Below are 14,010 nucleotides of genomic sequence, written 5' to 3' on the forward strand. Positions count from 1 at the left end.
TTATGCAGGTCTCAATTCTTAGGACTACAAAGCAGCAAAATAGGACCGACATCAACCAGTTTGCCGCACGAATTGGTGTGAAAGTAAAGGATAAAATATTGTGTGCGCTAAGATTTTGATAAGAAATTTAAAATTTGAAAGTAAATCAAACTGATTTATTTATTTTCTTCTTTCAAGTGAGTCATCATGTTTCAAATGGTTATTAAGGCAAACCTAAAACCCGAAAGGGGTTCATTTTTGCTCATGGGAGAGATCAACGCAATTATTTTATTGTCCATTCTTCTGCAGCATGATAATGGGCTTGTTTGGTGTAAAAAGTTGAAAATGTGTGAAGCCTCTTTCATTGGGTTGCGGGCCGAAACCTTAAGCCTAGGTGAGCTCGCATGGTGGACTGTTGAGTGGGCCAAAATAGGCTCCCTCTATGGGCTCGTGGCCTGGCCTCCAGGCTTAGTCCAAGATTTTTTTTTTTGGGTAAGTAGCCCAAGATTTCAGTCTTTTTTTAAATAATTTTTCTTCACTTTTTTTTTTTATTATAATTTTTTGTGGCTGGGCTGAGCTGGGTTGGGTTTCAAATTCAAGGCCCAATCTCACTTGTGCAGGCATGTCTAGGATTTGGGCTTTATTTGTGTAACGGCGAATGAGCTTGGGCCTGGTTTGGTTTCAAGTTCAAGGTCTAATTCTAGGCTCTGTCTAATTTGGGCGGGCCTGTCTAGGATTTGGTCTTTATTTGAGTAAAATCCCAATGAGCTTGGCCAGGTTGGGTTTTAAATTCATGGCCTAGTCTCACTTGGGCTGGCCAGTCTAGAATTTGGGCTTTGTTTAGATAAAAGCCCAATGAGCTTGGGCTGGGTTGGGTTTCAATTTCAAAGCCCAATTCTAGCCCTAAGTCTCATTTCAACTGATGTGTCCAGGATTTGGGCTTGGTTTAGGTAAAAGCCCAATGAGGTTGGGTCGGATTGAGTTTCAAATTTAAGACCCAATTCCAAACCCATTCTCATTTGGGCTGACTCGTTTGGGATTTGAGCCTTGTTTGGGTAAAAGCCCAACAAGTTTGGGCTGGACTGGGTTTCAAAAGGGCAAAAAATTGTATACCCTTTGATCTTTCTCAAAATTTTAAAATTATGCCTTTGAGATTCATTACAATAAGAAAATAAATATGAGCAAATTTTTATCACAGTTTTTATAGTTTGGCTTTATTGTCATTTCCACCTTTGTAATTTTAATTAATTCAATTTTAATATTAAATTTTTTATTGTCACAATTTAATTTAATTGACCGTAATCATTAACTTTTTTTTTTTTTAAAGGGCAAATTACACAAACAATCTCTATAGTTTGGAGTTTGTGTCACTTTGATCCCGACTTTTTAACTGTGACATATTTAACTCTGAATTTTGAATCTTGTTTCAAATAAGGACAATTGAATATATAATTAGATTTTTAAGGGTAAAATTGTCAATTTGATAAAATATAATCTAATTTGACAAAAATAAATGTCAAACAAATATTTTTGAATTTTTAAAAATTATTTCTACCTATTAAAAATAAAATTATGTAAAATTGATAAATCTTTTAGACATTTATTTATTTTTTTATCAAATTAATTTTTATTATGTATTTGGATGATGATCATGTAAAATTAATTTAAAAAAATTAATCATGTAATTTTTATTAATTTTACATAATTTTATCATTGGTGGATAAAAATAATTTTAAAAAAATTAAAAATATTTTTTTGACTTTTATTTTTGTCAAATTAATTTATATTTTATCAAATTGACGATTTTACCCTTGAAAAATCTAATAATATTTTTAATTTTCCTTATTTGGAACAAGATTCAAAATTCAAGGTTAAATGTGTTACAATTGAAAAGTTAGGACTCAAAGTGACACAAGTCACAAACTATAGGGACTATTAGTGTAATTAACTCTTTTTTAAATTATGAGAAGTGCGCACATAAGTAGCATGAGTTATGGTTTCAGGAACAAAATTATAAATTTTCTTAACTAAGTGAGTCAATCTCTATCATCTCATTAAGGATTTATTTCAAAAACACTAATTAACGTTATTAATTCAATCAAAATAGTGCAAAATTTAAAATTAAAATCAAAATTAAATCAATTAAAAATGTGAGAATCAAAATGATATATTAGTCAAAATACAAAATTACCAATTTAATTTATCCAATAAACATAACCACTTTTCCTACCTTGATTCCAGGGAAAATCCAAGGCTGCCCGTTGGCAAGCTATCAGCTTGCAACCCAAGACAAGAAAATAAAACAAACAACAAAATCAAATCAAGGCCAAAAAATAAAAATAAAAAACTACAGTACAAAAGAATTTTGTTTTTATGATTGTGAGGCCAATATTCACAAATATAATAATAATAAAAAATTTAGTTCTCGATCTAGATTGAAAAGTGTTGTTTAGACACATGGAGTTTGCTACGAGTTTCATTCTGATAATCTAAACCGATCATTTTATATTTTAAATTTCCCATTATTTAGTGTTTTTAGACTATCACTCTACATTATTCATGTTAGAATACTCGTCCAAAAGGGAGAAAAAATTTAATTAAACTATAAATTAAATTATTGGTTTCTGTAATTTAAGTAAAGTGTCATTTTAGTCATTGTAATTTTAATTTGAACATTTTAGTCTTTACATTTTAAATTTTGTTACAAGATGGTCTCTCTGTCAAATGTTGTTAACAATTGAAACATAAAAAATTAAGTGCAAAATTAGAAGGACCAAAATAAAATTTAAAACAAATTATAGGGACTAACGATATTCAACAATAGTAACAAAAAAATCACATTCAAAAAAATCAAATTCCAACAAAATTGAAAACGTATAAACCAAATCCCAAAACTGTTGGTTAAAGATGGGAAAACTTCTAAGCCACCCTCTACCAACTGAGAAAAACCATGATAGAGATGAATTCATTTTAAAACATATTAACAAACGTGATTGGGTTCTTCTACTATCAATATTATATTTGGTTCTTTTATTTTTATTTTTTAATTTATATGTTGTTTTCGCAGAGAGACAGGAGAACGTGATTGGGTTCTTTTACTAACAATATTATATTTGGATTCTTTTATTTTTATTTTTTAATTTATATGCTGTTTTCGCAGAGAGACAGGAGGCCAATGAAAGGAGACTCCATTTTTGACTTATTCTCAGCACTCAATTTCTTCTTCTCATCACAAAAATATAGCCATTTTTGAGACTGCAAAAGCATTTTTTTCACTGAAAAAAAGTCAACCACCTCTTTGCTTTGCTTCGCTTCTGATCTGTTGGTTTTTTCTTTTCCTTCTGTAATCGGAAACAATGCCTATAGCAGAGATCTTTCTCTCTGGCTTCGTCAAATTGCTGTTTCAGAAGATGACCTCTTTTGCCTCCTCCAAATTACCAACCTTTGAAGGTATTGGTGCCCAGCTGACCAATTGGACCAATATGCTGTCTCAAATTGAAGCTCTTCTGATTGACGCCGAGGACAAGCAACTGACTGATCGAGCCGTGAACCTGTGGCTCGATGATCTCCAGGATCTGGCATATGATTTGGATGATTTAGTGGATGAGTTCGCCACCGAAGCTTTGCGACACAAGCTCAAGGCAAAGCCGTCCCAAGCTAGTTCCAGCAAGGTATGGAACCTCATCCCTAATTTCAAGCCGACAGATGTTATCTTTAATTTCAAAATGAAGTCCAAGATTGAGGAGATTAATACTAGATTGCACAATAGTTTTGAACAATGTTCGAAACTTAATTTGGTTAAGACTGTTGGACCCACCACACCCACGAAGACTTGGCAAAGACCAGACTCTACATCTATAATTGATGAGCCTCGTGTTTACGGCCGAGAACACGATCAGAGTAAGATAATTGAGTTGCTCGTAAAGGGGGATGAACCAAGTCATAGCAACGTTGGTGTAATTCCCATTGTGGGTATGGGTGGGATTGGCAAGACCACCCTAGCTCAGATGGTGTACAAGGATGAAACTGTGAAGGAGCATTTCGATTTGAAAGCATGGGCTTGTGTATCAGATGAGTTTGACATTCTGAGAATAACAAAAGCTATTTATGATTCAGTGACTTCCCAAACATGTAGTTTTAATAACTTGGATCAAGCTCAAGTTCAATTGCAGAAGGCTTTGGCTGGAAGGAAGTTCTTAATTGTTTTAGACGATGTCTGGAACAAAAAATACAGTGACTGGAATGTTTTGAAAAAACCTTTCAGTGATGGAGCCCAAGGGAGTAAAGTCGTGGTGACTACACGTAACAGAGATGTTGCAAGAATGATGGGAGCTGTTGAACTTCATGACATTGAGGTCCTATCAAATGAAGATTGTTGGTGGTTGTTTGCACAACATGCCTTTGAGCATATAAGTATTGATGCAAATCCAAATTTGGTGTCAATAGGTAAGGAAATTGTGGAGAAATGCAAAGGTTTGCCCCTGGCTGCTAAGACACTCGGTGCCCTTCTACGTTGCAAAGAACGAGATGAGGAATGGGTAGATGTATTGTGTAATAAAATATGGGATTTATCACACGAAGAAAGTGACATCCTTCTAGCTTTGAGATTAAGTTACCATCATCTCCCTTCGCATTTGAAGCAGTGTTTTGCATACTGCTCAATAATACCCAAGGACTATGAATTTGAGGAAGAGGAGATAGTCTTGTTGTGGATGGCAGAGGGTTTCATTCAGCCAAAAAGAGAGAAACAAATGGAAGATATAGGAGGTGAGTATTTTCGGGAATTGTTGTCAAGGTCTTTTTTCCAACCATCAAGTACTGGTAAAAGCTCTAAATTTGTGATGCACGACCTCATCAATGATTTGGCTCAAGCAGTTGCAAGAGATACTTGTTTTAGATTGGAGGATAGATTGGAATATCAAGAGCAGTGCAAAAATATAAAGAAAGCTCGGCATTCATCTTACTTGCAGGAGTACCATGAGGGTATGAAAAAATTTGAGATCTTTGACGAAGCCACGCATTTACGGACCTTCTTACCACTTTCCTTAAAATCTAATTCAAATTTTTTTTTGGCAAGCAATGTTCCCCGTAATCTATTGCCGAAGCTAAGATGCTTGAGGGTGCTCAATATGAGTAGCTATGTCATCACAAAACTTCCAAATTCGGTTGGAGATTTGAAACATTTGCGGTATCTTAACCTATCCCACACCTCCATTGAAGAATTACCTGAATCAGTAGGCTCTCTCTACAATCTACAAACATTGATGCTAAGAGAATGTGGAGTACTGAAAAAGTTGCCAACAGACTTGGGAAACCTAATTGATCTACGTCATCTCGATACTACAAATGCACATTCCTTAGAAGAAATGCCACTGGGAATAGGTAAGTTGGTTAGTCTTCAAACACTATCCAATTTTATTGTTACTAAAAACAGTGGTCATCAGTTAAGAGAGTTGGGGAATTTAATTTATCTTCGGGGGAAGCTTTGCCTATCTGGGTTACAGAACGTGGTGGTTCCATTAGATGCAAGGGAGGCGAATTTAAATGATAAGAAGGGGTTATATGTGTTATCAATGGAATGGAGTGTTAACTCAAATGATTCACAAGATAGAAGAGTTGAAACAGAAGTGCTTGACAAGCTACAACCTCACAAGAATTTAAAAGAGCTCCATATCAAAGGCTACCTTGGTACAAGATTTCCAACTTGGATAGGAGATTCTCTGTTCTCCAATATGGTTGACGTAAGTTTAGATAATTGTGGAAATTGTGCATCCTTGCCACCACTTGGACAACTACCCTCCCTCAAAAAGCTTTACATTAAAGGAATGAGTGTACTAAAGCATGTCGGTCGTGAGTTTTATGGGCAGGGTGGTGCCAAACCTTTTCAATTACTGCAGACTCTCAGCTTTGAGGATATGCCGGAATGGGAGTACTGGTATACTTTTGAAGATGATAAGGAAGTTCAACCATTTACTCATGTTAGTGAGCTCTCCATTGAAAATTGTCCTAAGCTTGTTGGAATGTTGCCAAGTGATCTACCTTGTTTGAATAATCTAAAGATTAGGGACTGCCCCAAACTCTGCGGGATGATGCCCAAGGATCTACGTTGTTTGAATAATCTAGAGATTTCAGAGTGCCCACAATTCCTAGTTGAAGGTTCCAGCATTAGCCTCCCGTCACTCACCTCGATAGCTATGAATGACGTTCCTCTAACAAGCCTTGAAGCGGTCCTTGAGATGAGGAGTATGGTTGATGATGAAGTGATATCGGCAAATGCAAAGTCTAAGCATCCGAGTTCAATAACTGCCTTGAGCATTGGGATGATTAAGAAACTCGAGCTCTTGCCGAAATGGGTTACTCATGGGCTGATGGAAGTCGAGGAATTGAACATTAGAAGGTGTGAAGAACTCAAGACACTGTGGAAGAATGAGGCGAGAGTGCAACACAGCCTCCCTGCATTCCGACGTTTGAGAATTGAAGACTGCCCCCAGCTTGTTTCGTTGTTTGAAGAAGAATGGGTTACTCATGGGCTGATGCAAGTCGAGGAATTGAACATTAGAAGGTGTAAAGAACTCAAGACACTCTGGAAGAATGAGGCGAGAGTGCAACACAGCCTCCCTGCATTCCGACGTTTGGAAATTAAAGACTGCCCCCAGCTAGTTTCATTGTTTGAAGAAGATGAGGATGAAGAAAATGAAGGGCAACATCAGCAACAACAACAAGAGGGACTCCCTAGCATAGTGAGGCTTGAGCATCTAACAATAATTAATTGTGAAAAGGTGCTGGATAAACTGCCACGGCTGCTACATACCTTCACTTTTCTTCGAGAGTTGTATGTCTCTAAGTGTCCAAGTCTCGGCTCTTTTCCGGAGACAGGTTTTCCCAGCACGCTGAAAAATCTCGACATACGTGATTGTGAGGCTCTGCAATCCTTATTCGGGTGTATAACGCAGATTAATGACAATAATCTTGAAGTGTTACAGGTTTGGAGTTGTCCATCCCTCACATGCTTGATATCGTGCAGAGGTGGGGGGCTACCACCCACACTCAAAAGCCTTGATATTGGGTGGTGTGAAAAGTTGGAGGCACTGCTAGTAGAAGAGGGGATGGAAATTAACTGTCCATCTCTTGAGTCTGTTTGGATCGTTGATTGTGATGGGCTCAAATACTTGCCAGATGCCCTTCCTAATCTCAGGAATCTCAGTCAATTGATCTTGTTTGGTTGTAAGAATTTGGAGTGCATTCCGGAAGGATGGTTCCACTCCACAACAAATCTGACAAAATTGAATATCAGGGGATGCAAAAAACTGAAGGCCCTACCACACGGATTGCAGAGCATCAACTACCTCACTTCTCTTGAAGAGCTGGAGATGGATATTTCACAATGGAACAACAACTTCAAGAAGATTGGTTTGCACAGTTTATCCTCTCTTAGAAGACTGTTGATTGAAGGCAAAGAAGAAGAACATCCGATGGGTTCCAGCTTTCCGATAGATGGGAAGTTGCTGCCCACCTCTCTGATATTTCTTCAAATGAAGGGTTTCCGAAATCTGGAGAAACTATCTTCTAAGTTGTTTCAAAACCTCGCCTCTCTTGAACAACTTTGGATCAGGGATTGCCCTAGGCTCAAATCTTTACCAGTGCAAAGGCTGCCTCCCTCACTTAATGAATTGTGGATTGAGAGTTGTCCGAGACTAACAGGGAAGTGTGAAAATGGGAAAGGCAAATATTTGCCCCACTTAGCTCACATTCCTGCAGTCTGCGTTGATGATTCTTATCTTACTGAGTTCTAAACCGTGTGGAGATTCCCACCGCAATACAAGCAGTCAAATTGGCAGGTATCAAAAACAGAAACTAATGTGATAAATATAAATATTTGAAAAATATTTTCAGATTTTAAAAATTAAATATTTTTTCAAAAATAGAAAATCATATGAAAAATCATAACTGTTTTTGCTTATAGATTTTCAAATTTTTTTTGAACGAGGGATCCCTGAAGTATGCAGTACATTATATTTTCAAGTTAATCGCGTTTTTTTGGATGAGGAAGTTATTTGCAAATTCATATAAAAATTTAAAACAAAATGAATTTGTATTTTGAATTAATAAAAAATATTTTTGAAAATAATAAAAAAAATATGTTAAATTTAAATTCAAAGGACCATTATGGAATAAATAAATAATTTTAAAAATTTTGTTTGGTTTTGGAGTTTTCAAAAATAGTTTTAAAATTTTTAATTCGTATTTTTTTAATATATTGGCTAATTTGTTTTTTTTTATTTTTTTTATTTTTTAGATGCATCTAATCTACGTATACTTAAAATTTTTGAAAAAATTAAAAAATTCTTTAAAAATTTTAATAAATACAAAATAAATACGAAAATGTATTAAATATTTAGTGATTTTTTAAAAGATTTTTTTCATAAATTTTATATGTTTTAGGTGTATTTAGATTGAATAGATCTAAAAACTTAAAAAATAATAAATATTAATTAAAATACTTAAAAAGTTCACTGAAAACAATAAAATATGGATTGAAACTTAAAAACTATTTTTGAAAAAGCCAAAACCAAACAAAGTTTTAAAAATTATTTCAATTTCTAAAAACTAAATGAGTTTTGAATTTTCAAATTTCTAAAAAATATTTTTAGAATATACAACCAAACAAATTTTTAGAAAATTATCTTTCAAAATTGATTGTGAAAACCAAACCTTAGTTTTTTGGGTTTTCTGTGCTAGTCATTAATAAATTATTTTTGTATTTGTTAAGTTGTTGCCTGTCTAGTGACTAGGGAAAAGTCAGATCGAACATGATTAAGCTGATACAAATTCTTGTTGAAGGGGGAATTTTTTGGCCGGTCAAATGAGGGTAATGTTAAAAAAAAGAAAAGAAAAGGAAAGAGAATGAAATGCTGTGAAATTATGTAAGTAGTTTGCAAATGCTTAGAAAAATTAAACAATTTTTTTGTTGTTGGAAGAGCAAACTTAAAAGGTTATAGACAAATATACACATATCGGGTGTCCAAATTTCATTTTGGTGAGCTATTCTAATGAATATGGAAATTGATAACAATTTTAATTGTATACTTGGAGTTGTTACATTTTTTGTATGAAAAGAATTCATAGCATTAAGTTTTATCAATCTATAAGGGATTATTTGATACAGATATTGTAAGAAATAATGTATAGAGAAAGAGAGAGAGAATAAATTGTATGTATTATTGATTGATATATTGATCTTTATTACAATGATTCATGATTCCTATATATAGAAGAGGGTGAGTGTGTAGTAGGTAAGGAGTAGGTGAAGTGGAGGTGGTAGTGGTGTAGTGGGTTAGGTTTAGTGGAGTAGGTTTAAGTGGGTGAAGTAGGTGGAGAGTAGGTGGATTTTAACAGCCCCCGCAAACTCAAGGGGGATAGGAACTAACCAACTTGAGTTTGGAGAGAGTAACAAAACAAGAAAATACATAAAAATAAAAGAGGATAAGAGACACTGTATGGTCGTGTCAGACCATTGGTGAAGACACTGGATGGTGGTGTCATAACGTTGTAGAGGACACTGTATGGGGGTGTCATAACCATGTAGAGGACACTGTAGAGTGGTGTCATAACGGTGTAGAGGACACTGGATGGCGGTGTCAGACCGATGTAGAAGACAGTTTATGGGGTCATGTCGGACCGTTGTAGCAGACACTGTTGTGACAGTTGTTGTGACAGTTTACGGAGTCTTGCTGGACCCTTGTAGAAACTAACCGCAATCAATGTCGAGACAGTTTACAGAGTCTTGTCGGACCCTTGAAGGAGCTAACCGGAATCAATGTCGGGACAGTTTACAGAGTCTTGTCGGACCCTTAAAGGAGCTAACCGGAATCAATGTCGGGACAGTTTACAGAGTCTTGTCGGACCCTTGTAGAAACTAACCGGAATCTATGTCGGGACAGTTTACAGAGTCTTGTCGGACCCTTGTAGAAACTAACCGGAATCTATGTCGGGACAGTTTACAGAGTCTTGTCGGACCCATAAAGGAGCTAACCGAAATTAATGTCGGGACAGTTTATAGGGTCATGTCGGACCGTTGTAGAAGTTGCACCCTCAAAAGGTGTGCCCAATTTTGTCAAAAGGTGTGCCATCAAAAGGCGTGCCCAATTCATCAAAAGGTGTGCCGGACATGATGGCGAGGCACGTGGGCGCCTTGGCTTGCGCGCCCGTTTTGTCGTCTGGTGGCAAGAGGCACGCGATACGCGTGGCTGCCTCGCTATTTAACCAAGGTTGATGCTGAGGCTGAGGCAGACAAAAAAACTTCTGAAAATTCTCTGAAAACAACTCTTCCTTTGCTGAGAAAGAAACTCTGTAATACTCTGTAACCAACCCGTCTCTGAAACACTCAGCAACATGGCCTCTTCTTCCCGTCCAGCTACCCAGAACATGGCCTCCTCTTCCCGTGGTCTGCTCACGCTCTTTCCAGAACTGAACGAGTCCACAAGAGAAATAACTAGTGCGGTTGCCAGTGAACCTCAACCAAACACCTCTGGTTTTGCTCCGTTGAACTTTCCGATGCGGTCGGTGGAGCAAAAAATGGCGGTGCAGTCGGATGTGGAGGCCAATCAGTATACCTTGAAGTCATGTGTGGAAACCATGACTGCGGTTACAAATTTGTCGAACCGGCTGCAGAGTAGGACAAATGAGGTGCAGCAGTTAAACGCCCAACTGGCTCTGCTCCAACGCATGTATAAGGATGCGCGAGCAGAGATAAGTGTGCTAAAGGCGGAAAACAAGGAGCTGAAGCGGAAGGCCAGTTTTATGTTCCGATTTGGAGGGCCGCCATATGCTGCAGTGGAGGAGCAGGGAGTAGTGATCATGCCCAGTGGAGTGGGAAACACGGAGGCAAAACCGGCAAGGGCCGCCCAAGACGGTGGCAAGAAGAAAAGACCGGCAGAATAGGCGAGAAGAAAAATCCCACTGTTCCGATTTGTGTTGGTTGTGTTTTGTTTTGTTTTGTGTTTTTTTTATTTTTATTGTTTTTTTTATTATTATTATTTTTTTTATGGTGTAAAATGCTGATCGGGGTTGATCCCCGGCATGAAGAAATGACAAGTTTGTAAAATGTTTTTTTTTTTTTTTTTTTTTTTTTTTTTTTTTTGGGAGTGTTTTGTTGAAAAAATAAAAAGAAAATGAAAGAAAACAAGGGAGAAAGAAAATAGATAAAAAATATTTATAGATGGATTATATGAAAAACATCAGTGCGATTGTTTCAAAATAAAGTGGGGTATTTAAAAAAGAGGAAAAGTGACTTGGAAAAAATAAATAAAAATAAGTGATTTTTGAAATCAAATGGAGGAGAGAGAGGGACAAACCCATGTGATAAAGTGGAGAGAGAGTCGGTGAGTGGGGTGCAAAAGGTGAAGGAGAAATGATGGATTGAAAATGGTTTGGGTTAAAAGTGGACACTGTTAGTGGGGAACATGAGTGCATTGATTATTTGATATAATAATAATAATAATAAAAATAAAAAGTTAGAACAGTTGGAGAGAATGAGTGGAGTATGGTAAGGGTTTCATCCAAAGCCAAAATTCCTGCAGCGAATCACTTCGCAAATCCTAGCATGAGCTTTTTCTCTTTCCAGGCTTATTCATGAATTTCCTGGTGATTTCAAGAGCCTCTGGTGGCATTGTGGCAGAGAACACCCCAACCTGGATTTTGGGTGGCAGCAACTGAGAACACCCCAACCTGGATTTTGGGTGGCAGCAACTGGAAAATATCATAGATCTGATTTTTAAAAACCTCGTGACAGCATTTCATCAGTTCATCCAAGACAAACATTTTGATGTAAACAGGGCGAAGTGATTGTCTCCGCAACATGTCAAACACACGACCAGGAGTACCAACAACAACATGAACCCCACTGGAGAGAATGCGCTGATCTTCGCGCACACTAGTCCCTCCAACACAAGCATGAACCTTCACACTTTGCTGGGCAAGTTCAAGAGTGGGTGGAAGAACCAAAGCTTGGCACTCAACCAAGCTATAATCTAGCTGCTGCAGAATTCCAGAGCAGAATGTTGCAGTGTTTCCAGTTCCAGACTGTCTCGTCATATGAGGTGAAGAATTCTTCTCCATCAGCCTTACACATGACTACAGTTGCACAAATCTTTGTTGATTTTATCAGCGGAATAGGTTGAGGTCCGGCGGGCGGCTAAGGTGAGGTTGCCGCCCGCCGGGGAAGCGAAAATATTAGGTTTTAAACCAGCTCTGATACCATGTAAGAAATAATGTATAGAGAAAGAGAGAGAGAATAAATTGTATGTATTATTGATTGATATATTGATCTTTATTACAATGATTCATGATTCCTATATATAGAAGAGGGTGAGTGTGTAGTAGGTAAGGAGTAGGTGAAGTGGAGGTGGTAGTGGTGTAGTGGGTTAGGTTTAGTGGAGTAGGTTTAAGTGGGTGAAGTAGGTGGAGAGTAGGTGGATTTTAACAGATATGTGCTTTCAACGATTTGAATACAAAGAGAGGCTTATTCCGATAGATTTCCTCGTCTGCTTTTATTTCCCGAGGGAACCACAACAAATGGAAGAGTTCTCATTTCTTTCCAACTTGGTGCATTTGTCCTTGGATATCCTGTCCATCTAGTGATTTTTCGCTATCCCCATGTACACTGTGACCAATCCTGGTAAGAATTTTCTTTAGTTGAAACCGTTTTGGTGTTGTCTTTTGTAATATCTTTACTTTTGTAATATCTTTACCTATGGCCTATCATTTTCTTTAGGGGAAATATAGCTTTGGGAAAGCTCATGTTTAGAATGTTCAGAGTTTCACAATTTCATAGATGTATGTTGAGTGATTTTTTATTTTTCTATAGTTGCATATACTAAAAATGTAGTGAGTTTGGCTTTCCCCGCTATTTTTGTTTATAAAATTTTTAGGTAGTATGGTGTGTGAAGTGGCAATTCATATATATAAGTTGTCATAGTGATGCCCCAATTTGCTATTTTTCTTTTGATAACTAACTCACTCTCGCAAATCATTAATACTGATTATTCATCAACTTAAATGTATATGCATTTATATGATGTGTCCCTGACTATATGATAATTAGAATTTTGGTTACTGAATAACTTGTATGTTGTAAAAAGTTGAAGCCATTTATTAAATTGTACAAGTAGAGTATCTTCCTGTTATTTTACCCCTTGAAAATCAGTAGGAAAATGTTGCCCATTTTGCTCAGAGGGTGAGTCGACATTATTTGATTAATCTTTGTTGCCTTGTTGGCTTTAGTTGATATTTTAATATTAATTATATTCTTATACATCAAAGTTTTTAATGGGCACATTACATACAGTTTGTTAATTTTTTGTATATTGTTAACATGTTATGTATTTCGTATGCTTAATCTCCTAAGCAATTCAGAACCAGTGGATGTTTAACACACCTTAAATATTGTAATTGAATTTGTGTGATATTATGTCTACTGCATTTGTGTGTGGAAGCCTATCATTTTTTTTCGCATTTGTGCACAAAGAATTAGCCAATTGATGATTCCTGGTCTTTGGATTTCAAGTACTATTATATATATACAAGGATCAAAATTTCGTTTCCGTGTGTTGTTTCAAATAGTACAAAAACAAAAACATCTCAGAAATATTTTATGAAATGAAGATAAAATAGAAATGTTTGAAAATATAAATTGAAATATATCTAAATGTATAAAAGCTAATAATTGATTATAGTCATTCACATATAAGAATTTAAAAACTAATGTCACTATGAACTAAAAAATTATTAAGCATTGTCAAATAACTCAATTTTATTAAACAAAAAATTCCAATAAGGTCTGAAAATTTACTTAAACAATAGCAATAAATGTTTATGAAAATTTCTAACTTTGTATAGATACAATTTATTCTTTTGGTATATCACACTATGTTTTGGTGTGTTTCACTATGTTTTGATGTGTGTCAATGAAAACACTAGAATTTTATTATTCCACTAGTGTTTCATTTCGGCCTCTTTGAAATGGAAACACTT

At 36.1% G+C, this 14,010-nt stretch overlaps 1 protein-coding gene and 1 long non-coding RNA gene across 6 annotated transcripts in view; one reads left to right on the forward strand and one right to left on the reverse strand.

Annotated features, from left to right (window-relative positions):
• LOC114284902 (putative disease resistance RPP13-like protein 1) overlaps positions 1-14,010 on the forward strand; it is a 30,209-nt gene that overhangs the window by 15,297 nt on the left and 902 nt on the right. For 4 of the 5 annotated variants that reach the window (XM_082916840.1, XM_082916838.1, XM_082916839.1 and 1 more), the window contains 2 exons: positions 9-7,817; positions 12,464-12,655. In XM_082916840.1, coding sequence (XP_082772966.1) covers positions 3,336-7,772 — 4,437 coding nt within the window. In that variant the 5' untranslated portion in view covers positions 9-3,335 and the 3' untranslated portion in view covers positions 7,773-7,817; positions 12,464-12,655. The remainder of the gene's footprint in view (positions 1-8; positions 7,818-12,463; positions 12,656-14,010) is intronic. The other variant, XM_082916842.1, reaches the window with a different exon arrangement.
• LOC145820603 (uncharacterized) lies at positions 11,430-11,937 on the reverse strand. Its single transcript, XR_014362482.1, has 2 exons — positions 11,707-11,937; positions 11,430-11,669 (listed from the first exon to the last, which is right to left on the reverse strand). It is a non-coding gene; the product is annotated as an uncharacterized LOC145820603 (long non-coding RNA).

Source organism: Camellia sinensis, chromosome 2, assembly GCF_055761805.1.
Source record: "Camellia sinensis isolate YWXY chromosome 2, ASM5576180v1, whole genome shotgun sequence".
NCBI lineage: Eukaryota > Viridiplantae > Streptophyta > Magnoliopsida > Ericales > Theaceae > Camellia > Camellia sinensis.